The 22,691-nt window shown below is 49.1% G+C and overlaps 3 protein-coding genes across 10 annotated transcripts; 2 read left to right on the top strand and 1 right to left on the bottom strand.

Annotated features, from left to right (window-relative positions):
• The first annotated feature begins 73 nt into the window (after positions 1-73).
• Positions 74-11,199, top strand: LOC125749312 (centrosomal protein of 85 kDa-like). 4 transcript variants are annotated; one of them, XM_049026431.1, is made up of 14 exons: positions 74-88; positions 2,405-2,477; positions 2,632-2,772; positions 5,143-5,771; positions 5,853-5,971; positions 6,217-6,334; positions 6,431-6,616; positions 6,768-6,920; positions 7,167-7,321; positions 7,690-7,807; positions 8,023-8,073; positions 8,159-8,266; positions 8,541-8,772; positions 9,022-11,199. In XM_049026431.1, exons 2-14 carry the CDS (start codon positions 2,423-2,425, stop codon positions 9,183-9,185), a joined length of 2,229 nt encoding a protein of 742 aa, XP_048882388.1. In that variant the 5' UTR covers positions 74-88; positions 2,405-2,422; the 3' UTR covers positions 9,186-11,199. The 4 variants fall into 4 exon arrangements, with proteins under 4 accessions (XP_048882388.1, XP_048882386.1, XP_048882387.1 ...); XM_049026429.1 differs by lacking the exon at positions 74-88 and adding an exon at positions 168-313; XM_049026430.1 differs by lacking the exon at positions 74-88 and adding an exon at positions 348-1,491.
• Positions 11,200-11,555: 356 nt separating this feature from the next.
• On the top strand, positions 11,556-14,950 carry LOC125749279 (SH3 domain-binding glutamic acid-rich-like protein 3). The gene is made up of 3 exons (XM_049026377.1): positions 11,556-11,712; positions 13,642-13,809; positions 14,034-14,950. The coding sequence occupies exons 1-3, from the start codon at positions 11,668-11,670 to the stop codon at positions 14,097-14,099; spliced, it is 279 nt and encodes a 92-aa protein (XP_048882334.1). The 5' UTR covers positions 11,556-11,667; the 3' UTR covers positions 14,100-14,950.
• A 70-nt stretch (positions 14,951-15,020) lies between these two features.
• On the bottom strand, positions 15,021-21,401 carry LOC125749278 (UBX domain-containing protein 11-like). 5 transcript variants are annotated; one of them, XM_049026371.1, is made up of 14 exons: positions 21,263-21,401; positions 21,133-21,167; positions 20,872-20,991; positions 20,527-20,627; positions 20,110-20,164; positions 19,927-20,006; positions 19,114-19,237; positions 18,597-18,826; positions 18,265-18,342; positions 17,726-17,882; positions 17,338-17,456; positions 17,119-17,183; positions 16,819-16,944; positions 15,021-16,391 (listed from the first exon to the last, which is right to left on the bottom strand). In XM_049026371.1, exons 1-14 carry the CDS (start codon positions 21,370-21,372, stop codon positions 16,187-16,189), a joined length of 1,605 nt encoding a protein of 534 aa, XP_048882328.1. In that variant the 5' UTR covers positions 21,373-21,401; the 3' UTR covers positions 15,021-16,186. The 5 variants fall into 5 exon arrangements, with proteins under 5 accessions (XP_048882328.1, XP_048882330.1, XP_048882329.1 ...); XM_049026373.1 differs by having other exon boundaries at positions 18,265-18,339; XM_049026372.1 differs by having other exon boundaries at positions 18,597-18,823.
• Between the last annotated feature and the right edge of the window lie 1,290 nt (positions 21,402-22,691).

The raw sequence follows: 22,691 nt of genomic DNA, 5'->3' as shown, positions 1-22,691 counted from the left end.
CGAAAACCAAACACTTTTAAGATGGGCAAAGAAAATGACGTTTGGTTGCGCCAACCAATAAGATGCATGAAAACAAGTCAAATTTCGGGTGCGACAACTGTTCTGTCCAATCCGCGGTGAAGTAGTATGAAGGCGGTGTGATTGACACTTCTACCGGCCTATAGTAATAAATAATGGGTAGGATGTATTTTTAACGGTTAGCCCGACAAAAAGTACTTGGAAAACGTGTGTAACTTATTCGCTTAGCAAAGTTGTTTACGTTTCTTATGTGGATATTATAACAACTTTATATTATTTCTTGTTTTATGAAAAGGTAGGATTCAGTTCTTTTTTGGGGGAACCTTTTGGTTTCTGACTGTAACTTAAAAAAAACTTGCAAAAGGGTATTCTGCGAGACGCTGACTTGCTACAGGGTTGACATGTCTACAGTTGTGCACCACTTAAGTCGACGTGTTTTAAGTTTAAACCTCATCGCCGTAATCAGCGTCGTCAGGCTTGGGTTTAGCTTAGAGTTGTTGGGCTTAGCTGTTAGTCTCGTGTAGCGGCGGTGGCTTTAGCTAGTTAGCTGACTGGCTGTACTCTTACCAGAGGACAGACAAAGTGAGTTTCAGACAAGATGCCGTTAGTTAGCTAAGTTTCTAACGGGTTACCCATTAGCACATGTATGTATATGGATTTAATAATAACGTTAGATGAGTCCTGGTGACCGTTGAGCTTACGTTTCCATGACAACGAGGCTAATTTAGCCCACCGGCTAGCTGTATTTCTGCATTTTAATGGAATTGAAGTTTGCTCTCATGACTTGTAAACGTCTTATTGTCGGTGAAGACAGACAGCTGACCGTGAAAGTCTGGTTGGGGACAGGATTCGAGTGTTTAATTGAAAATAGAGCATCACTTGGTTTGGATAGTACTCCAGAGTAACCTCCTGACTCCCCTAGACCACGTCCAGCAGCATTACGTTGTTTTCACTTCATTAGTACAATTTCTGAAATAATATACCTCAAAGCATTTAATTAAAACGTCTTTTCCAGTTTTTGCCGGTCCTTTTAAACATTTTTGGAAGCAGATTCCTCCTGCAGAGAGAGTATTCATGGTTTGGTGTATTGTTCTGAAACCTTTTCCCTGGTTTCCTGCTGGTTTGACTAGCAGGCATCACCAAATGTCTGGAGCATCATTCTGCTGGAAATGCTGCTCCCTTTATTTTGATGGCCTTATTTTTTTGGCCTTGGCACAGACTTCTCAGAAAACAAGGTGTTGGCTGAGGGCTGAAGAGAAACGTGTCCAGACTCTTTAAATTCCTCACCGAATTTCCACCTATGGCATGCTGCTGGAGATCATGTAATATCTCTGGGTGTAGGTGGCTTCAGGCCTGTCTCAGCCTTTTCCAGGTTTTTACTTGCAGCTCGCCGGTTGTTGTCACGGCCACCAAAACACAAGAGGAGTCGGTGATGATTAAACATGATGAAACATTCATAGTCGAGTGCAGAAGGTGATCTTTCAGAGATAAAAGCGGTCAGGCATGAGCCCTGGACGAGGTCTTTCTCCTGTTAGCTGTGCTGCTTTAACATTTTCACTGTCTCTGCTAATCTGAGAGCAGCTGTCTAATCTACTCGGAGCAAATGAGGGACAGCATCCAGTAACTTGCTGCTGTAAAATAGCTAACCTGTATGTTGGCTAGGCCTCCCCGTAACAGTGGCTGTAAATGGAATGTTCGCTCTTAGTCATTTTCCGGGAAGCTGAGAAGATCTCAATCATCAGTACATGATCTCACTAACCCTAACCCTTTTTTGTGTGCTTATCTGTAATTTTTTTCCCCTCAAGGCAGCTTTGTCGTTCTATGAAAAGTTACCGTGTGTCAGCTGTCTCGGCAAATTCTTTATAATTGTATTGATTTAATACTTTATTTATTGACTATAAGTGAGAGGGTCATGGAAAACTAGACAGACTGGAGAATACTGTGCCGGTCTTGTATCTGGCATTCAAGTAAATGGTGCAATTCTAAAATATCAGAATAAATATAAATGGTAAACGGACTGCATTCATATAGCGCATTTTCTACTCCTACGAGCACTCAAAGCGCTTTACGGTTTTTGCCTCGCATTCACCCATCCACACACACACAAAATAAGAAATAACACTATGTACACTACACTAACTAAAAATGTTGGTACGATGTAAACCAGTGCCCAGACATCAAAATGTTGGGTACCCCTAAGCTAGAAGAATGAATGGGAAATGACGGAAGAATCGGATTTGCTTTTTGTGCATTTTTCATGTGGCTGTTGTGATGTGATTTATTAGGGGCAGATATTTACCAGCGTTTTTTTTAAAGAGCTTTTGTTTGCGTAAGGGTGTTACAGGATTCTCTACGGTTTAGTCACTGGCTGTTTTATCTTCCACAGCTGTCTCTTGTGTGTCACATGACCAGTTCACAGCTATACCAGGACTGGCGTTGTCAGCAGGCTAAACTGTCAGGTAAAGCCACTTAAGTATGGTGTCCAGTATAGAGTTCTGAGGAATGATGCAACATGGGTGTGCGTGCATGTATGCAAGTGTGCGTATGAGAGCAGTTTGTGAATGTCACCATGCCCCTGCTTGTGTTCAGTGTTTTTGTATTTGCTGCCCTCAGACAGTCGTGCTGGATTCCCTGAAATGGAGTGGCAGACTCCGGCCGTGTCAGACAAGGTCCACAGCCGGTTTGGCCGGCAGCCCAGCGCTGCTGACAGTGGAGATACTGGGCTGGGTACCACTCCATCTGACAGCATGGAAGGTAAGTGCAGGGCGTTAGGGTACCATTACGCACTGAGTCTTCAACCTGGATCTCCTTGCAACAGAACTGTTCTCTTTTTGTGTGTGGGTGGGAACAACCAGCTAACAGTTCTGTACTGTGACTTCTGTGTATCTGGTTGGGAGATCTCAGCTAACCGCTATATACTTTGGCTCTTGTGTGTCCGGTTAGGGGCTCTCAGCTAACCGCTATATACTTTGGCTCTTGTGTGTTGGCTAACTACTGTGTAAAACAACCTCAGCAAGGCTTAGCTAAGTGCTTTAAGTGTTTTTATGTAATGGTCATAAATACTAGTACTAGTACTAGTAATAATGTTACTAGTGATGCTAAAAGACCAAGTAACACTGCAGGATATTTATAAACAGGGGGAGGTTGTTCTGTTTCCAGGCACCCTAGAGATTTAGAGAGTGGGATTATATTCCTGTCCAAGAATACCCCCAGCAGTTTCATCCTCGTTAACCGGCTTTATTGCTGTGGCGTCTTGGACTTCAGAAAGCAGCAATAACACTCTTCCCTTGGTTCTCCATTTTGTATTTCACACACACGAAGATTAGCCAGTCTGGTTTAGGATCACGGGCTCCATCTGGGCCAGACAGCGATGAGGGAGGAGTCTGAGAAATGGGTGTGGCTTCTGTGATGGACCAGCGATATTGGAGAAGTGGTCGTATCACTTCTGTGCTGCAGACCTTAATTCACAAAACAAACTTTAAAAATAAGGTTTTTTTTTCCTCAGTCATATGCCTGTCGCAGGAATGTCTTCATCGGAATCAGTTCTTATAACAGTATTCAGTATGCATTTTTTCTTATTATACTTGAAGATTACATAGCTACAGTTTCATACATGTACTCCCAAAGAGCAAGAGGGAAGGTCTGCTTGTGATTGGGTCAGTTCTGCTGATCTTTTATCAGGTTCTCCTGGGCAGTTTGCAGTGTTTCCCGTAGAGTTCAGTCAGCGCACGCACCTCTGTCCATTTTCCAGTTGCTAAATCTATTCTCTGTGTTGTAAGAGACTCAAGGTCCTGGGTTGAGTTTCTGTAGCTGAGAGCAGCAGTCTGCCTCCTCTCTCTTCTCTGATTCCTGTTGGCTTTCAGCTCACAAGTTTAATGTGTGTTTTGCAGTTTGGGGACTTCATGTCCTGATGTGGCTTTACTTTTGTGTCCCTTCTCAAAATGTTTGACAAGATGAAACCTGGAGTGGGGGACCTTTAAATAAGAGGCCTGTGTGGATCAAGGCATTCGGAAACCTGAGAGTGCTCTATAAATACACACACACAGAACAGAGCGGATTGCTGTATGGGCAAGCAGACCAGGGGAGAGGGGATTGTACCTGCGTGTCAAACCAGGCTGTTTCCTTGGCTTTTGGAATTCAGGCCGACTGTTGTTTGGCTGACTTTGGACCAAGCTGCTAGGAGATGCCGGAGGGCTCTTGCCTTAGCATGCGACGCCTTGGAGGCCAGCGCTGGCTTGGGGGTAAAAATGTTTTGGCTGAGCTTCTCTGAGCCTGCTCAGACTAGGTGAGAGGGTCCCCTGGCTGGGTCCAAGTCGTTCAGTCACCTGTTCATTCTGTTTTCCATTATGCCTGATCTGTCCTATGACATCTGCACTTTTTTTGACGTGCTTCGTGGGTCATCTTCAGCTGTTCTTGTCTTGGTAGCCTGTGCATTATTGCTTGTTCATTTGTTTACATCTGTGTTGCCTTGTTTGGTAGTCTGTTTCACTCAGTTGTCTGTCTTAACTGAGGCCAGACATCCTGAACACATAAGTTGAAGGGTTTTACTTGTAGCTTTTATTGTTACCTCTCTTACAGTTATGATGTCCTACACAAAACAATAAACCCTTTATTTTACCAGAGGCTGGATTGTGCAGTGGCAGAACATCAGACTGATGGTCTTAATTGCACAGCTTAAAAGAAAAAACTTGAAACATGAAAGAGTGAATAAAGTCCCTTTGTCGCAGTTGTAGATTCTTAACCTCTCCGTTCTTGTTTTGTGGATAGAGGACGGCCTTCTGCAGCTTTCTGACTTAACGGAAGCGTCTATTTACAGATCACAGGCAGGGGGGTCCTGGCAGCCCCATGTTGTATATTTGTTTGCCAGCCTCTTATCTAGGGCCTTATGGTTGTTGCTACAGATGACGGTGAATTCAGGATTCTATCTCGCCTCTCTCATGCGCAGGCCTGACCTTATCATTGGGTCTTTGGGATTGTGATATATTATGTTGAAGTTCATTGGAATTAACCTTTCTGGACCCTGTATATAGTATTTAATTGCTCCACTCAGTGTACTGTATGAATTATGAACAGCGGGCATGCCGCCATTGTAGCAGGCTGGTCACCCTTTCCGTGCCCTTCCAGATTTCTGCAGCTCCAGTGGCAGCCCCTCCTTCCAGCCCATCCGCAGTCAGGTTCCCATTCCCACGGCCCATGTCATGCCGTCTACGGCCAGCGGGGGGGCTCCCAAGCCCCAGCCAGGCTCAGCCACTGCATCCTCCACATCTCGGGAGTCCAGCTCCTCCAGCACCAAGTCCTCACCCCTCCCAAAGTCAGTGTCCTCTCCCAATCTGGAAGAGCAGGTGCGGGCTGCCATGGCGACAGACTGCCTGAGCCGGTACCGGAGCCTGGTGAACGGCCTGGACCACTCGCTGCTGCCCCCTGCTGTTGAGCGCTCGTGCCTGGATGAAGGCCAGGGCTTTGCAGCGCCCACTGTGGAGCCCACGCTAAACCAGTCAGCGCTGCTGGGCAGCTTCTGCCCTGACCCACGTTACCGGTTGCAAATGACCGGCCTGAGTGGAAGTCCTGATGCGGGGTCAGGTGCTGGGTCGGCGTACAGGCTGTTACCAGAGGCCAGACCTGTACTACATGGCGCCCCCCAGAGACTCCCAGAGACAGTAGCCCAGGACTATGAGGCTTCACGTGAGCGACCCTGCAGTGGAAGCGGATGGCAGCAGCTGGAGAGCCTGCGCTTGGAGGTGGAGCAGATGAAGGTGAGTAGAGCTCATTCACCTTGGGGGGGGGGGGGGACAGACATAATGTCACTCTGCCGACACCCTTGTGCTTCCCTCCAGCTGCTGGCTGCAGGCTCGGGGCAGCTCCCCCCTCTGTACCCGTCCAGCTTGCACACATGGGACGCTGTCGCCAAAGTTAACGAGGGCCTGCTGAGGGAGAAGGAACTGATCATTGAGAGGTGACTGATGCTTACATGGCAGCTTAAATAATCACACAGGTCGTGTGTGCTGGAATTCAGGAAACTCTTACATTGATGACGTTTTTGTTTGCCTCCAGATCAAGGCTCCTAAGATCTCGCTGAGACTACTTCAATTCTGTAACAAATTTAGCACCTTGATGTCAAGCAGTGCGCAGTGTAGCAGCAGTTTGTTGGCGGTGAAGCTGAGATGCCACAGCATGCTAACTGTAATCCTGGCTGCGCAGGCAGAAGCAGCAGATGGTGCAGCTGGAGCAGCGACTGCGTGAGAGTGAGCTGCAGGTTCACGGGGCCGTGCTGGGACGCGGTGCCCCGTATACCGACGTCTGTCTGCTGAGGCTGCAGGTGAGGGAGTCGCAGACACAGCCGCACATGTGGTTGTTCACTGGGTGTGGCTGTTACGGGTCCTCATCTCTCCCGTCCACGCCATGGTGCCCGCAGGAAGCCCAGCGGGAGAATGCCTTTTTGCGGGCTCAGTTTGCTGAGCGCAGCGATGCCCAAACCAAGGAGGTTGCCGCAAGTGAGAGGCGTTTGGCGGCGGCTGAGGCGGAGGCCCGCAAGCTGGGGGACACGCTGCGTGACACCACCCATAAGCATGCAGAGGAGAAGAAGAAACAGGAAGAGAGGGTGAGCATGGGAACTGTAGTTCATGTCCAGAGTAAGAAGTCAGGTTCAGGCACAAAGCCAGCCTTGGAGAGAAGTATTAACCATGGCTGCTGTTTTTGCTCTTGCTGTCCTCCTCCTTTAGTTTGTCTTCTCCATCGTTTCCAAACCATAGATCCGCAGTCGTGACAAACACATCAACAGCCTGAAGAAGAAATGTCAAAAGGAATGCGAAGTGAGCAGGGAGAGGCAGCAGCGCGTGGAGACACTGGAGCGCTACCTGGCCGACCTGCCCACCCTGGAGGACTACAAGGCCCAGAGCAAGCAGGTAGGAGCTGATAGCTCAAACCTCCCCCCCACTGGCTCTATCATGCGGCAAGAGATGTTCATCATGTGACACTTGCATGGGAGATCAAAATGCCCAAAATTCAGAAACCCAGCCTCCAGCTGTCTGCAAAATGCTCAGTGTGTGTGTGTGTGTGTGTGTGTGTGTGTGTGTGTGTGTGTGTGTGTGTGTGTGTGTGTGTGTGTGTGTGTGTGTGTGTGCTTGCGCCCGTCCATCTGCGTATCACAGCTTGAGGATGCGCAGGAAAAGGCTAAGCAGCTGCAAGAGGCGGTGGCTCAGCTGCAGGCGGCTCTGGAGGAGGCGCAGGGGGCTGTACGGGACAAGGGGAGGCAGCTGGAGGAGCAGAGACAGCGGGAGAAGGAGCTGCTCACCACCGTCACCAGGTACCCCCCCCCCCAACATGTATGTTCTTGCCATCTGTTTAAGACATGCCTCCCCTCCCCCAGGCAGAGCTGCATAGTGTATATTTGCAAAATTAAGCATGTGATACACTTGTAGAGGCAGGCCCTCCATTCCATGCAGTGTGGCTGCGTCTATCATGTCCCCCTGACTAATGTCTGTGCTGGGATGCTGAGTCACAGCGGGGAGCGGAATCTGTCTGCTAAGCACTGGAATTTTCCTTTGCATGCAAATGTATGCTTTTTTTTTTAATGTTGCTGGTACCGGCCTTGGGAGGGCTTTGTCTCCATGGGGTATGCCCCTTGCCCTGGGGAGATCAGGAGGAGTGCTATCTTGGGCCTCTTGCCATCAGCCTGCAGGAGCGAGTCCGTGAAGGCCTGGAGGATGGAGTCCGGCTGCCCACTCTGGACGTGGCGAAGCTGCGGGATGAGAATGAGGCCTTGAGGGAAGAGGTCCAGAGGCTCCAGAAGGTACAGCTGTGTTCCGGCCTGCCTATGGTTCCGGCCCGCTCCAGTGTCTGGGTCTGTCGCTGTGGCATCATCAGAGGGTCACTGCAGTGAACGTGCTCACCTGGGCAGTGTCGGTACCTCTTGGGTTTCGTGCGTCCTCTTTAGTAAATGTACAGAAAGTCAGCAGTAAGATGCTCAGCTCTGACACGGCCTATTGACTGCTCTGTTTTCCGAAGGTTGTCGACAAGGAGAGGCGGGTGATTGAGCAACTGGGATCACAGATACAGGTGGGTGTCTGGGTGCCTCAGTGCGGGAGCCTCATGACTTGTGTCTCGCAACGTGATTCATTCCTTTTCTGTACACTTGTTATAGACGCTGGAGAAACAGCTGCTTCAGGAGGAAGGCGCCAGCCAGGCGCTGAGGGAGGAGCTCTGTGTGAAGGAGAGGAGCTTGCTTCAGCAACGCAGTGCCATGAAGGAGGTCAGCCAGCCAGCCAAGCCCCCTTTAACACCGATTAATAACTCTGCCTTTCGGGTTATGAGTTCTTAGTGATGTTCTGGTAAAATGTAGGGTCTGTTTCATTCATTAATGTGAAAAAGTACCGTATCCGAAAGTTCCATGGAGTTTCTAAACCTAAACACGCTCAGCAGTAGCTGTGAGGGACTGATGGACTGGCTGCTCCATGTTAATTCATAGACAAGTACTTAGTCATATGATGGATGGTCATGTGACTCGAAAGCCTCCTGTGTTTCAGTTGTCAGGACAGAACCAGGAGCTTGTGGAGCAGACCCTGACCCTGCAGGAGCGCCTCTGCACAGCGGAGACAGACGGCGGGGCGCTGGGGGCAGGGGTAGGGGCAGAGCAGGCACGGCATCTCCACGCAGAGATGAAGGCGTGTCTGGGGGACCTGCGCTCGCTCTGCAGTGTGCTAACGCAGCGCGCTCAGGGCCGAGACCCCAACCTTTCCCTGCTGCTCGGAGTCACCCGTAAGTAGGATGTTATTGTGGGTTATTCATGCGCTTGCGGCTTTTTTCCCCACTTACACAAATGTATATTTTTCCATGCGTGATTCAGTCTTATTGCTTTGCAGCACTTGTCCCATTGGACAGGCTGTTACAGAGCAGGTGGTGGTGCAGTAGATAGGCTGCTGGTGACCCTCTCAGTATGCAGCTCAAGGGACACTCGCTAGCAGTCAAAGCCTGTCTTGAATGCTAATGCAGTGTCTCCCCCCCCAGCCACTCAGCCTGGAGCTGAGGACGCAGAGGAGTGGGGCACACCAGAGGCCTTGGGCAGGAAGCTGGCGGAGGTGCAGCTGCTGCGACACGACGTGGAGGAGCTGCGCACGGCCATCTCTGACCGCTACGCCCAAGACATGGGCGACAACTGCATCACACAGTAGCGCAGGCGCGTCTGCTGGTCGGGCGGGGGCCGGGCTACCAGGATGAGGCTTGGTGGAGGGACTTTGGACTCATGGCTCTGTCACCCTGCTGAAGACCAGCACCAGCCCTACCAGCCCCACCTTGCAGAGTTTGTCGTCCTAAAGAAGCAGCCTTTGGAACTTTCAGGCACCAGCTTCCATTCTGGTGTTAAGTACCCCCTGGGAAAACATGGATTCCCACCTTTGGAAGTGCCAGCGTACAACAGCAAGTGCCTACTGTCCTGAAGGTGCGGGGGAGAGGTCAGCATCTGGAATGATCCACCTGTTCTTGTGGGGGAGTCATTTGTTGTGGTTGACAATCAACTGAATATATATATATTATCCGTGTGCCCTACGGTGTAGATGGTATTGCCTTTTATCACTGGGCTGTAATGGTGGGACGGCTTTTTGAGCTCTGATACAGGCTTGTTCTACACTACGCTCACTATTATTTCCGCTGCCTGTTATAAAGTTAAACTACCACAGCAGTACAGAGTGTTTCATTACGCAGGTCCTCTGCAGTTTTTCCAGCTTGTCTTTAGAGTTTGAGCCATTGTGACCTTGAGTCCTTCTGCGGTCCCCATTTGCCGGTGTCACGTTGCTGAAACACGCGCTCCGTACCCGCATCAGTAACAATGCTGCATGGTCAGAGCGGTTCTCTTCTGCTGCAGTCTGCACCAGCTTCCGTTCCTTTTAATTTCTCCGCATTTCATTGCTCTCTGATGCCGTGATATACCCCGGTCAGCATTACTAAAGGTCTGCTTGCTCTACCTCATTAACTCTGTTTGCATGTGTTTACAGTTTACAGACTGGAAGCGGACTGTTGAACGTTTGGATGCTTGGATGTCATTACCATTCTATCTGGGTTCATTATTCAATATTCATTATTAATGTGACGTTACGCTGGCATGGACAGGGAATTTGGCGAGTCAGCGGACGCCTTCTCCGTTTGCTTCCATGGCTAAATGTGTGCTCAAGTTGGGTTTGAAGCCTATGACATATTTACAGTAAATAGCACATTACACTCTTCCCCACTGTGAATCACGGACATTTACTGTAGGAGGTGTTCACTTCCAGTATCAGGGCATATATCATGGGGGGGAGGTTTGCGGAAAGACGAGCCGAACCCCCAGCGGGTGACGCGAACTGTCCGTAGCGTCCTGTGAATTGGCAGCTCAGCTCTATGAAGCTGTCTGGGGGTGTGGAAGGGTGACCGTCAGGACTGTGGCTGAGGATAGACCACCTGCCCCTTTTTTTTTACCAGGCTGTTTGTTTGGGTGGGGGGGAAATGCGTGCTAATGTGTTAGCATGTTGAGAATGTCCACCCCCTTGTTTCTCAAGCAGATTTCAATAGCGTTTGCGATTCTGAGGTTATCGGGGGCCTGAATGGGCGCAGTTCTCACTTTCATTTCCTGTTGTGGGAGTGGCTCGCTGCCTGTGGCCGGCCGCCGCGCTTCAGGCTGCTTACACCACGTTGCCTGGATGCTCCCCTTTCTCTGGCTGTGCTTCCTGCTTGCCTCAGCCTGTCTGGGAAGCATTCTTGCTCTGCTGGAGCCTCCGCCTTTGTTTGGCCTAACAGAGAATTCCCTCCGCTGTAATACGGTCAGCACAGGGTTTCACCTGAAGTCTCAGATGCCGTTTTCTGTCCGTTGAGTCATAACTGCAGGAATAACTTGTTTCATCTTCAGTGTTTCTTCCAGCCAGGAAAGATGGGAATATTTCTTACCTGCTTTTGAAAACTTTATTTTTTTCATTGTCTACTGAAACTAAAATAGTTTTTGTGTGTGAGAGAGGTTTAACCTGCAATATATAAAATCATTTTAACGCCCGAGGTCTTTACACCGTATTGTATCAGCATCTCTACTATGAGTAATTAGAAATCGGCCAAACCAGCCTTTCTTACATTTTTGCACAATGAAGAAATGTACAGGAAAATGTACCTTTTTAGTCATCAGTTGTATTTGCACTTTAAAAATAAAGGTTGTTTTTCAAATGATTTTCTCTTAATGCGTGAAACATAGCCATTAAATCTGACAGAATCCAAGAAAGATTTAACTAAACTAGTTTATTCTGTAGGATAAAGTTCATTAGATGGTTACAGTCCGTGTAACTCCGCCTTGCTATCCAAACCTGTTGCCTAAATTAATAAGCTGTGATCACGATTTCGAAAAACTATCAGTTTTGCAGTAAAAGCAGCAGTCCATGGTTACTTAATTACTGCTTAATCTCTTTTATCTAAGGGTAGGGAAACCGCCTGTAGAATGGCAGACAGGCGCCGTTGTCTTTTACGTCACACCAGATAAGCAGAGAGGAGGCGTGTCATGCGGATACTGTGCCTTTAAGGGAAACAGCGCGACGTTGCCATTGGTCCCTTAGAATCACGTGGCGAGTGGAGTTTGCGGCAGAGGCCGGACGGGTAGCGGAGGGCAGCGAGCGGCACTGGAACAAAGGTTCGGTGGCTACGATGGGCGTCAAGCTGTATTACACCACCGTCACTGCATCCCGGGAGGTAAGGGGCCGGGGCCCGGCGAAGCCAGGCCGACGCCTCCTGGAACCGAGTCTCGAGCAATTTCACTACTTGCTAAGTGCGTTTTGAACTGTGCAGAAATAACGGGCTCGGACACACCCAGCTTCCCGTCAGCTGGCTGCGCAGCCCGTGTGCGGGGCGTCGGCAGCGGGTGATGCAGCGGGGTGTCCCGGGGTGCGCGATGGCTAATTATTTGGCGTCTGTTTTGTGCACAATGTGTTTTTGCGCCATGAACGTGATTAAGGAAAAGTCCAGGATACGATGGGCAGCTGAGGGGCGGAAGCTTGGCGTCTCAGTGCGTCTCTGTCTGTCTCTATGTGTGTGTGTGTTTGTTTGTTTTTTTGAGGTGGGGGGGGGGGGGTCCACTTTTATTCACATTCTGATCCGGTTCTGGACCCACGCAACCACCTTTTAATATACTTTTCATTTGGGCGGGGTACGGCGCACGTCAGGTACTTTCACTTCCCCTTTGGGTTCCGCAATAGGAGCGATGCGAGTCCCCCCCCCCATCATTAATTGCGTTTTGATGGACTGTTATGAAGCCGCGATTTCAACATAAGGCCGCTGCAAACAGGCTGAGTCTCGGTGTCGTCCGACTGACTCTGCTCTCACACCCAGGCCTTGTGCCTTTAAGTCCGGTCCGCACAGGCTTCATTTCACAAGTTCATACGGTCTGTCTCGGTATATCTCTTCCGTTCAAGTCCCCCCGTGACTGCTGGTAATCTGTACGTTTCTTTCTTCGCATTTGTCATCATGCCAGCAGTACGCGTCCGGACACGTATCATTAAACATCCGTCTGTTTATCTGAAATATAAAAGTTGATGGATGCAAAAATAATGTATGCAAAAAAGTCTGTATGCCATCTAAAATAACTACAGTGACAGTATATTTGGGGAAAAGATTCCCTGCAGCTGTTTTTATAGTGACTTCTTCGGAAAGTTTTTTTTTTTATCCTTTTAATTTGGGAAATCACTATACTCACTGCAATTCCAGTGTGTCAGAATTGCACCAGGTTCTGAGTAAACGAGGCTGGTGAGGTCATTGATGTCCAGCTAGAAAACTGGATGCTGTTGCTCAGCTCGGTCTCACTGCTGGAAGCTGGGACTGGAGCAGCATGTTCACTTACGGGACAGGCGAGTCCCACTGTCCCGCTGGATGTGTACCAGTTGAACCTTAGGGTTCAGGCTGCGTTGATAGGTGGGTTAAAAACGGTAAACCGCGAGCTTCTCTGGAACAGGACGAAAAGCCAGGTCCTGTTGGAGAAGCCATGATGGGTGTAGTGCTCTGCAGTTTATCCCTGAAGCTTGCTGATGAAGGTGTAAATAATCTGATAAAGAGATCTCCGCCTTAGGCGAGAGTTCCGTTTGTGGTGGAAGGGCGGGCCTGAGGAGAAGACGGCGGGGGTCCTGTCTGGGGTCCTGTCTGTTTACTCACTCGGTAAATTGGGAGCTGAGTAGAGGATCGTCATCTCTGTGAAGCTCGCGGTGACCAAAGGCAAGGTCACATGAAGGGAATCTGGCTACACGAGGACATGAGTGTTTAAGTTAAAGCACGTGGAGTGACGCCGATGCACCATGCATTGCTGCGACCTGCTGCGGCTGCATCTAGCTGCCTGTCGCTTGCTTGCATGCTCTGAGCAGTATATTGAATATTGAAAGGTTAACTGAAACTTCAATAAGTGCACTTCCACTTTATTTTTTATGTTGGCACATGTTTACCAGACAGGGATCAAGAAAGATTTCAAATGACGCCATATTTGTTTGGACAAAAATAATCCAGGTGGTTTGAATAGGCCCGGCTGGGGACATGTGCTGTTTCAAAGGGGAGTGGGGGGGACGAGGCCAGAAACCCACTCTGGTGGCAAGTACCGAAGACGGCCGTGATCATTTAGTGCCCCCCCCCCCTCCACAGGTGAAATCCCAGCAGGCAGAGGTGATGCGCATCCTGGAAAGCAAGAGCATCCCCTACGAGCTGGTCGACATCTCTGTGGGTAACGAGGTGCGGGAGGAGATGAGGAGCAAGGCGGGGAACCCTACTGCCGTGCCCCCCCAGATCTTCAATGGTGACCAGTACTGCGGGGTGAGGACCTGGGGGGGGGGCGTCCTCTGGCACTCAGGATGTTGCCAAGACTGATTTTACCTTTATTTAAGATGAATGTTATCCAGATACTTTGAATGCCATTTGTCATTGAAATTTTGATGGTTGCAGAGAACTACTTAAATCAGGAGAAAGGAAGAGTTCAAGGAGTCTGTGGTCTTCAGATGCCCTGTTACTAATGAGGTGCATGTGTGCTGTTCTCTCAGGACTACAAGATGTTTTCAGAGGCAGTGGAGGCAGACACAGTGGGGGACTTCCTGAAGATGGCATGAAGACGCCCTGTTTCTCCTTGCTAGGACAAATGCCAAAAAACACCAACCAAGCACACACACACACACACCATGTTCGCAGTTAAATCAAGGACGCGCCGATAAGTGGAATTGACCCCAAATCAGTAACCATTTCCCCACCCTTGTTATCGTCTGTGGTCCTTAACAAATGTTTAAATGTCTTAATTTTCTACTAATATGTCTTAAGCTGTAATTATTGGTTGACTTAAAAGCTAGATGTATGATAGATAGAAGAACATGGACCACAAGTTGACCTATTTTTGGTTTACAAAGAGGAAGTCAAAAGCCAAATTAACAGGAAAATAATACTGCTACCATTGTACTTTTCATTCCTTGGAGATTACAGTCCTCCGATTTTTCCAAAGCAGCATTGAAATTGCGGACCTTTTCAGCACTTAATGGTGGAGCTTAGGGTTGCTGTGCTTCTCCAGAAGGACAATCCGCTGCATTTTGAGGAGACATAGCATCCCATCCCCCAAGCTGTTTTGGCGAGCAAACAGTTCTACTGGACTTTTTGCCGCTATGCAGTGAATCCCATCAGGTGGGGGTGGCGTTAGTTTGCATTTATGGTCCTTATTCATAAATTCAGTGGGAGCCTGATCTACCCATATGAACCAGGCAGGAAGCAGCCTTTCTGCTGTATGACTTAGTGCCAATGACATCTGTGAAGGCAGCTCCTCCTCTTCTTGGCTGCAGCTGTTTGACCCTGAACAAAGTTTGGTTCCCTTCGCCCAAAATGTTCCACGCTGTATTGGAAAAATATTGTTAATGGGCTTTTCAGAGTCCTGCTTCGCAGTGGATTTTGTCTAATAAAAATATTTGAAATGTAACATGGGTAACAGAGCCAGAGTCTCCCTCTGTCTTGGTTATATGGATTCATTTACAGTTACGGTGTTTGATAAGCCTGTGTGCGCGTCACTCTTATGGATGGGTCTGCGTGCGCGTCACTCATGGATGGGTCTGCGTGCGCGTCACTCTTATGGATGGGCCTGCGTGCGCGTCACTCTTATGGATGGGCCTGCGTGCGCGTCACTCTTATGGATGGGCCTGCGTGCGCGTCACTCTTATGGATGGGCCTGCGTGCGCGTCACTCTTATGGATGGGCCTGCGTGCGCGTCACTCATGGATGGGCCTGCGTGCGCGTCACTCATGGATGGGCCTGCGTGCGCGTCACTCTTATGGATGGGCCTGCGTGCGCGTCACTCTTATGGATGGGCCTGCGTGCGCGTCACTCTTATGGATGGGCCTGCGTGCGCGTCACTCTTATGGATGGTCTGTCTACCAGCAGCTTGTCCATCACGGAGTTTCAGTGCAGCCTGGGCTTGATGTGAGTCACGTTCAGCACCTGGGATTGCCCGTGCTGGGTTTTGAGTCTTTGGATCAGCACTCCGGGTGATGCCTTCCCTGGTCATGCCGGCTGCTGGTAACATATGCCACAGCTGTCTCTCATATACACACCAGTGTCAGGGCGTTTTCCTAATCGCTCAGGTCCCACATCTGTCTCCCACGTTCCAGCAGCCACCCACAGGGGTTGTTTTTGGCCAGACTCACACTCAGTCTGACAGAGCAGATGTGAAGTGAATTGAGGTCACAGGACTCACTCTAACACTGGATGGGTCTGCACGCACTGCAAGGCTCTCCACAGCCTTTATTACCCATTATAATGCTCAGTGAGATGACCTTTAAAAAAGGGCCTGTCATGGTCACACTGCAGCAAAGCTTCCAGCTGTTGGCCACACCCCTTTGTACTCGGGTATGCAGCGGTATGAGCTCAGATACAGGTTAAAACAAGCACAAATGGCACAGGAGAGATGGTGCACAGCCTTTGCAGAAGGCAGTATGGGTGTGGGGTGACGGAAAAGCCATGCTGTCCTTTTCCTGAATCACTCGCATCGCCACGTCTACGTTCTGGCCCAGAACATCACATGCACCTCGTCGGATTTAAAGACCATTTATTATTCATCATTTGTAGTGGAATAAAACCCTGAACAAATGCAGGCTGACAGCAAAGTTTCCGGTACTCAAAAACAGAAATGCGTGGTGCGATTTAAAAAGTAAAAATTTCCTTTTTAAAGTGCGACGTCACCATTAACCCTAAACTTGCCGTGAGATTCCTTGATGGCGGAGGGTCTGGGCATCACTGGCTGCGGCTGGATCCTTAGCAGCAGGACGGCGTTGGGCGTTAGGCCACAGCTGAGGAGCGTTTGGTCGTTATCGTCATGGCGACGCAGCGGGAAGGCACTTATGACGTCATACGATGTGCAGCGTAGCCCTCTGTTAGGGGACAGCAAGAGGAGGATGGAGAGAGCGCAGCTGCACACTCAAAGGCTCACAGCATGCAGTGTCCCCCCCAGTCACTGCCTTATGGTACTGACGTGCACGATAACCACCTCTTATGAAGAGTGACTAACTGGAGGGTTAGGCGTATGTATGTAATTCAAAATCTGAAAAATGTGTCAACATTAAGAACTATACTGCAAGGCTCACTGGATGTGTTTACAGTTTATTATGTGATCTGAGATTCTGTCAGCTGTTTACTACTGTGTATCTACTGCCACCTTGTGGTCAAATGAAATTACTAAATCCTCATCCTTTAATTTTTCTTTTTGCACATATGTCAGATGCAGAGAACAGTCTTGCCTCTTATTGGATATAACAGCCATGAAATGGGTCTTTGTTTGGGTCATGCCAGTCTGCTCACCTGTGCATGTCCAGGTAGCAACGCAGCTGGCCAATAGTGTCAGAACATAGCATCTTGAGGAGAAAGGTATGGTCTCCGTCCTCAGAGCGGACACGCAGGGACGTGACATCGCCGGGGGCGACTGACCTGTGGGGTTCGGCTAAGTTAATGGGATATTCGCAGGTATGAGTGCGAAAGTCCTCCTTTGGCACTGATAGTGCCTGTTGCCTTATTCCGGCCCATTCCAAATGAAGCCAGTTAATGCATGAATAATTATTCACACAAAGGTAAAGCAGCATTCAGGTGTGGGGGGGATCCTACCGGGTTTTTAAATCCTGCAGAGTGGGCGTATCTATGACGGTCACCTCAGGGTGGACCGACGAGGCCTGTGGGTCATGTGACAACGTTTGTGAGTATGGAGGACAGATCCTGCTCCTTCAGCTCCGTTGGATGTTTAGATGGGACTCCATCCATCAAGATCATAGAGAACAGGTATATTGATGCAGAATTCACAGCAACATTCTGAGACCTTCGTCTCACCTGCAGGCCGGACCGGACAGTGTCCCGGACGTCTATCACTTTGCCCGCCTTCACCACCTTCCTCGGCAGCCTCCTGAGAAACCGTTCTGTGTGCCCGCTGCCGTCAGCTGCTGTACCACCTAGAGACAGGAGCAGAGCCGCAGAGCCTCGTCTCTGGCTGCTTTCCTGCTTAGGTGTGTGGTTCATATGAGGTCACACTTCCAAGCTGCAGTTTCCCTGACAGGGCAGCTAGCGGGCAGTATAGTTAAAATATGGGAACCTTTACTGCCTAAACCTTGCTAAGGTAATATTCTGATTTGCTCATATGTACCATGCTAGTCTGCAGCTGTGGAGAGACACACATGTGCACTAATCCTCCGGAGAGGAGGAAGAACAGCGGACTGCGGACCTGTCATGTGACACGCTGTGTGCAGCTCGGCTCTCTCTGGGTCTTGACCAGTGCCGTCACCAGTGGCTGCTGTAGCCCCGCCCACAGAGTACCCCGTCCCCGGGAACCCCGTCTGCCTGGGCTTCCCTTTGAAGACCTCCTCACGCCTGTCAGTCACCTGCAGGCATCACATATGCACTTAGCGATCCGAGTTCTCTTCTTGCTCAGCGAATGGAAATAGCTAAATAACGTGGAAACAGCATTAGCATGTTGGTACATGCTAATGTACAGACAGACTGGTATTGGGCAGGACCACCTACGCAACACCGGTGTTCCGATGTCTATATAGAGCACTACAAGTCTTACTGCAGGCATTCCTACTGTTTCAAATCTTTGCTGGACTTTCATTTGAATGTCCTATCTGAAAACACAACTGACACAACTGACAAAGTTGTGGATGGACTTTAAAATCTGTTTAAAGGCATATATTTCAAGGTGCACCATTGCAATGTGTGGCCACGTTCCTTATAAGGAAAAAATGTACAGAGAGGCACACCAACCTGAAAGGTGACCCCATCTGGAAACCTCTCCTGCATTTCAGACGGGAAATACCCATCCATCAGGTCCATGACGATCTGCTGAAATTAAATACCGGGGGGTGGGAGGGGGGGGGTCAGGGAAAAGAACACCGTCTCACGTCAGTGACGTCATAGCAACGTGCAACCCCACAGCAATCATATGATTTATGTGACCCTTTAACATTTAATTTTAACTTTGGAAGTCTGACCCTTTTACAAACTGGATATTCTATAGCTCAACTAACAGGTCAGTCTTAGTCGTCATGGCTGATACATAGTGTCCAATTAGAGCAGCAGTCCAAGATCAGAAGTACCTGCGTGCTGGGCTCCTGGAAGGCGCGGAAGGGGCCTTCAAACACCAGAATACCATTTTTATAGAGAGTGATGGGGACCGAGGGTACAGGGGCTTTTCGTGTCAGACGCGCCCCCCCCTTAGTGACCTCCACACGACACTCCCCCTCCCCGGCCAGAATGTTCAGGTCCCGGATGCTCTGGAGGACCAGGTCAAAGTTCACACAGAAGTTCCTGGTCACAGTGGTGCCTGCTAGAGAAGATCGGTCAGGTTATGGACCTGGTAGCCAAACAGCAAGCCTTTATAACAAAGCACTGCTAACAGCACCTCACCCTTCTCTGGTGACCGAGCCGGGAAGCCGCTCAGCAGGTGTTTTAAAGCACAGAAACGAAACTCGTGTTCACACAACCAGATCCATCCAGGAATCCATGAAAATTCTACTACTGAGAAAAATGGTCCGCTTATCTAGGTCGGCTTATTAGAAAAGCCAAAGCTCAGCCAAAGAGCTTTGCCCGAGAACTGAAATAGCACAGTCCTACCAGAGCGCCAGATGGAGGCAGCACAGGGCCCTGCCTGGCAGTCTCCTCGGCCTTCCTCTCTGCTTTCCAGCTCTCTCTCCTGTCTGCTGCCCACCCAGATCATGCCATAGTCATTCAGGAAGCGCTGTGCGGAAGACCACACACTATTAGCACTTAGTGTATCTCGTGTGCAGGCGAGTGATACTGCAACGAGGCATTAAAAATAACTTGGGTTTTCATCATTAAAAAGATAACCTTCGTATAAACTGCTCTGTGGGTTTGGAGTCAGAAGGTGGCGGGGTCAAATCCCTGCTGGACCCTTGATGGAAGCCCTTAACCCCAAAAACTGCAGGTAAATACTGGATCCCACATTGTGACTCCAAGCTTTGCTGTCACCTCTCACTTGTACAAGCGTCAGTGTATTACATAAAAAAAACAGATGTAACTTTCGCACGTCTGTAACCTGATTCATCCAATCAGATGATTCGGTGTAACTAAAACATGAGACCCTCGTGGCCCAGTGGACTTTAAACACACATTTCAGAGGAGCCTCATGATGGGTTCTCCTCTATACCTCATGACCTCCTGGTTTTTAATGTAGCTTCTCTAAAGCCATGTTTCCCTGCCCAGTCCCGACCCCCAGACAGTCCAGGTTTTTGCCAGGAACTGGGAGGGATTAAAAACGAGGACCGGCTAGGGGCCCCCAAGGACTGGGTTGGGAAATATGGCTCTAGAGAAGCTACATTAGAAGCTCACAGGTGCAGACCTCTGGGTGCTGGACCCAGGCCCCCCCGGTGTGAAACTTAAGCATAAGGGAACCTTCTCCCTTTTCACCTCCATCTCCCACACTTGCTCCTGAAGGCTCAGACACGTTCTCTCCAGGTCCTGCACTCGATTGGGCTCGCTGGCTTCTTCTGCGGCACCACAAACAGGACGAGCTACGTGAGCAGACTGCATTCTGTACCAACAGCTCCCCGAGGTGGGTGTGTGTGGGGGGGGATGGGTGGCAGGGGCTACCTTTTGGGCTTTGCAGGAGTTTCAGCTTCTCCTCCAGGACAGATATTTTTTTGTCCTGCAAAGAAAGAAAGAGAATGAAAGAGGCAGACAAATACTCCGAGTCTCGACATATTAGGGAATATACTGAAAAAATACTCCGAGTCTCGACATATTAGGGGATATACTGAAAAATACTCAGAGTCTCGACATATTAGGGGATATACTGCAAAAATACTCAGAGTCTCGACATATTAGGGAATATACTGACAAATACTCAGAGTCTCGACATATTAGGGAATATACTGACAAATACTCAGAGTCTCGACATATTAGGGAATATACTGACAAATACTCCGAGTCTCGACATATTAGGGAATATACTGCGCATCCAGGCGTTTTGCTCAGAGACCAAAACATTATTTTTTATATCCCAGTCACCTTGTGCTGGATCTCCACGGCCTGGCTGCGAACTTTGTGCTCCAGTTGGCCCAGTTTCTGCATCATGGTGGACATCAGTGCCAAGTCACTGAGGCCGGAGCCTGGGGGCAGAGGCGGGCAGAGGCGGGCAGAGGCGGGCAGGCTCCCGCCGCATGATAAAGTAACGTGTTTGAACTCCCCATCCCCCAAAATTCCTACCAGTCAGGCATGTAGCCTGTAGTAAAATGATTTTCAGCTCCCTTTATTACAGAACCAGCCAGCTGACTTTCTGTCAGCCCATCCACACTGTAATTTCTGGTTCCGCTGTTGTACAGTAGTCACCTCAAATGTAAAATCTAAAATTACCATTGCTGGCGCTCACGTTCCGTGTGGTCTTTGACTGCGACGTGGACAACCCAGTGACCCCGGGGGCCGGCTGACGTACCCCTGGGGGTGGGAGACGCCACCCGCCGTCACAGCTCCGTGCTCAAATCACACACAGCACCATGTCATTGATGTTCAGAACAGCAATTACAACTAAATCAGAGTGTAAACCATGTAAACACCTAGGATTCTTGCATTGTTCCTGAAAAATCATGTGAATGAACAGTAAGACAGTGTGCTTACGTGCGTGGTTGTCTCTCGGAAGCAGTTCTCTGTTCCTATTGCAGAAAAAACTCACTGGATCACAGCCCCGCCACAGCCATCGGATGATTATATATATTTTTTATTGTTCCAAACAAGCCACGTTTCTTACCAGTTGCCCTGGACGTCAGGGAGAGGAACTCTCCTGCTTTTAGCCAGCAGATGCAGCGGAGAGCTCATGGTCCTGACGCTCACATATGGGAAACGCAATAGCAAACACATTTAAACACGTGACTGTGGGTAAACAAAAGCATCACCCCAGCAACCCGAAGGTGCCGAAGGGGGCCGAGAGACGCCGGACCGCACGCCTTGTCTTCGCATTTACAGGGCATACGCCCTGCGATACATCCGCGATCGGCACCACGTCGCCTTAAATCCGTGGTTACGGACATTGCTGTGTACCTCCCCTTGCCATTGGTGGCCAACCGGGCCGTTTCTTATTAATTCGGCGAAAGCTGATTTTCCAGTGGGAGGGCGATTCTTCAGAACTTTCAGCAGAATTACTGTTAAATGTTATGTCAGACGCAGCTCATCGCTGTGTCCTGCAGCAATACAGCGAGACACAGATATCTATTATCAGCGTGCTACGACAGGTGTGAAAGTGCAGAACGTCATCAGAACGTTGTGAAGGTCTTCTGGGCATCCTATTACCTGCATCCTATGTACCTTTCGTTACCCGTCGTGCAGCTTCGGAGCTGAACCGTTTTCTGTATTCGCTCTCATCCTAAACACGAACACTTATTTCATCACTGATAGAAATCATTTATGAGGTACTGTGATCGGTACTGGGGGCTGGAGTAAAAGCGAGAGAGAACAATGATTGCAGTTCAGAAAGACATTTACAATATTATTCTCATCAGATTAACATATATTACGTTTTCCAACACGTTTTAACTTACTTCCATAATACTTTATATGCTTTGTTACATGAATCTTTTTTTTTATTTAAAAAATCTCTATGGTTACGACTACAGATCTCATTCACAGTACAAACGATCTGATTGAAGTCTGAAGAATTTAGAATTAATTTTGTGTAATGCAAAGCACGTGTAGCAGATAGCGACTTGTGATCCTGCTCTGTCACTGACGACACAAAATATGTAAATATGGTTTCAAAACACCTGCTTACATACTTTGCCCTGAACTTAACCAAAATTACTTCTAGATGACCCTCCCCCATAAGCAAGAAACATAGAAAAAGTTGTGCCACCCCCAATTGTACATCTCCCAGCCCAGAGCCACTCAACTGTATCCCAGTCTGATCCTATTGGTCTCATTTGATGGATGGATGGATCAGACGGTCCCTAGAACAGGGGTGTTCAACAGCTGGACTGCAGGCTGCATCTGGGCCTTGCGATCAAATCCCCAGCTGATCAGCAAAATCCAGTAAGACAGCTCCCCATTCCATGCTCACATTTTAGTGGTGGCTGTGTATCTTGGCTTTCCATCACTGAAATTTGGACCTTGGAGAAGAGGGCCAGAGAGCAACTGGGAGTTAAGGGCCTTGTTTCAAAATGTCTGACAATGAAAACTTCAGACCG

The sequence above is a fragment of the Brienomyrus brachyistius genome, chromosome 9 (assembly GCF_023856365.1).
Source record: "Brienomyrus brachyistius isolate T26 chromosome 9, BBRACH_0.4, whole genome shotgun sequence".
NCBI lineage: Eukaryota > Metazoa > Chordata > Actinopteri > Osteoglossiformes > Mormyridae > Brienomyrus > Brienomyrus brachyistius.
This window is presented reverse-complemented; position numbering and strand designations above follow the sequence as displayed.

What these genes read in the sequence shown, in the direction of transcription:
- LOC125749312 (XM_049026431.1), top strand. Translation starts at nt 2,423, where the DNA reads ATGACCAGTTCACAGCTATACCAGGACTGGCGTTGTCAGCAGGCTAAA. An exon ending in AAGGAACTGATCATTGAGAG is followed by an intron (nt 5,972 to 6,216) that starts GTGACTGATGCT and finishes CTGGCTGCGCAG; the next exon opens with GCAGAAGCAGCAGATGGTGC. An exon ending in AACTGGGATCACAGATACAG is followed by an intron (nt 8,074 to 8,158) that starts GTGGGTGTCTGG and finishes CACTTGTTATAG; the next exon opens with ACGCTGGAGAAACAGCTGCT.
- LOC125749279 (XM_049026377.1), top strand. Translation starts at nt 11,668, where the DNA reads ATGGGCGTCAAGCTGTATTACACCACCGTCACTGCATCCCGGGAG. An exon ending in CCGTCACTGCATCCCGGGAG is followed by an intron (nt 11,713 to 13,641) that starts GTAAGGGGCCGG and finishes CCCCCTCCACAG; the next exon opens with GTGAAATCCCAGCAGGCAGA. An exon ending in ATGGTGACCAGTACTGCGGG is followed by an intron (nt 13,810 to 14,033) that starts GTGAGGACCTGG and finishes CTGTTCTCTCAG; the next exon opens with GACTACAAGATGTTTTCAGA.
- LOC125749278 (XM_049026371.1), bottom strand. Translation starts at nt 21,372, where the DNA reads ATGTGTTTGCTATTGCGTTTCCCATATGTGAGCGTCAGGACCATGAGC. An exon ending in CCGTGGAGATCCAGCACAAG is followed by an intron (nt 20,165 to 20,526) that starts GTGACTGGGATA and finishes CTTTCTTTGCAG; the next exon opens with GACAAAAAAATATCTGTCCT. An exon ending in TGCTACCTGGACATGCACAG is followed by an intron (nt 16,392 to 16,818) that starts GTGAGCAGACTG and finishes GTCCCCTAACAG; the next exon opens with AGGGCTACGCTGCACATCGT.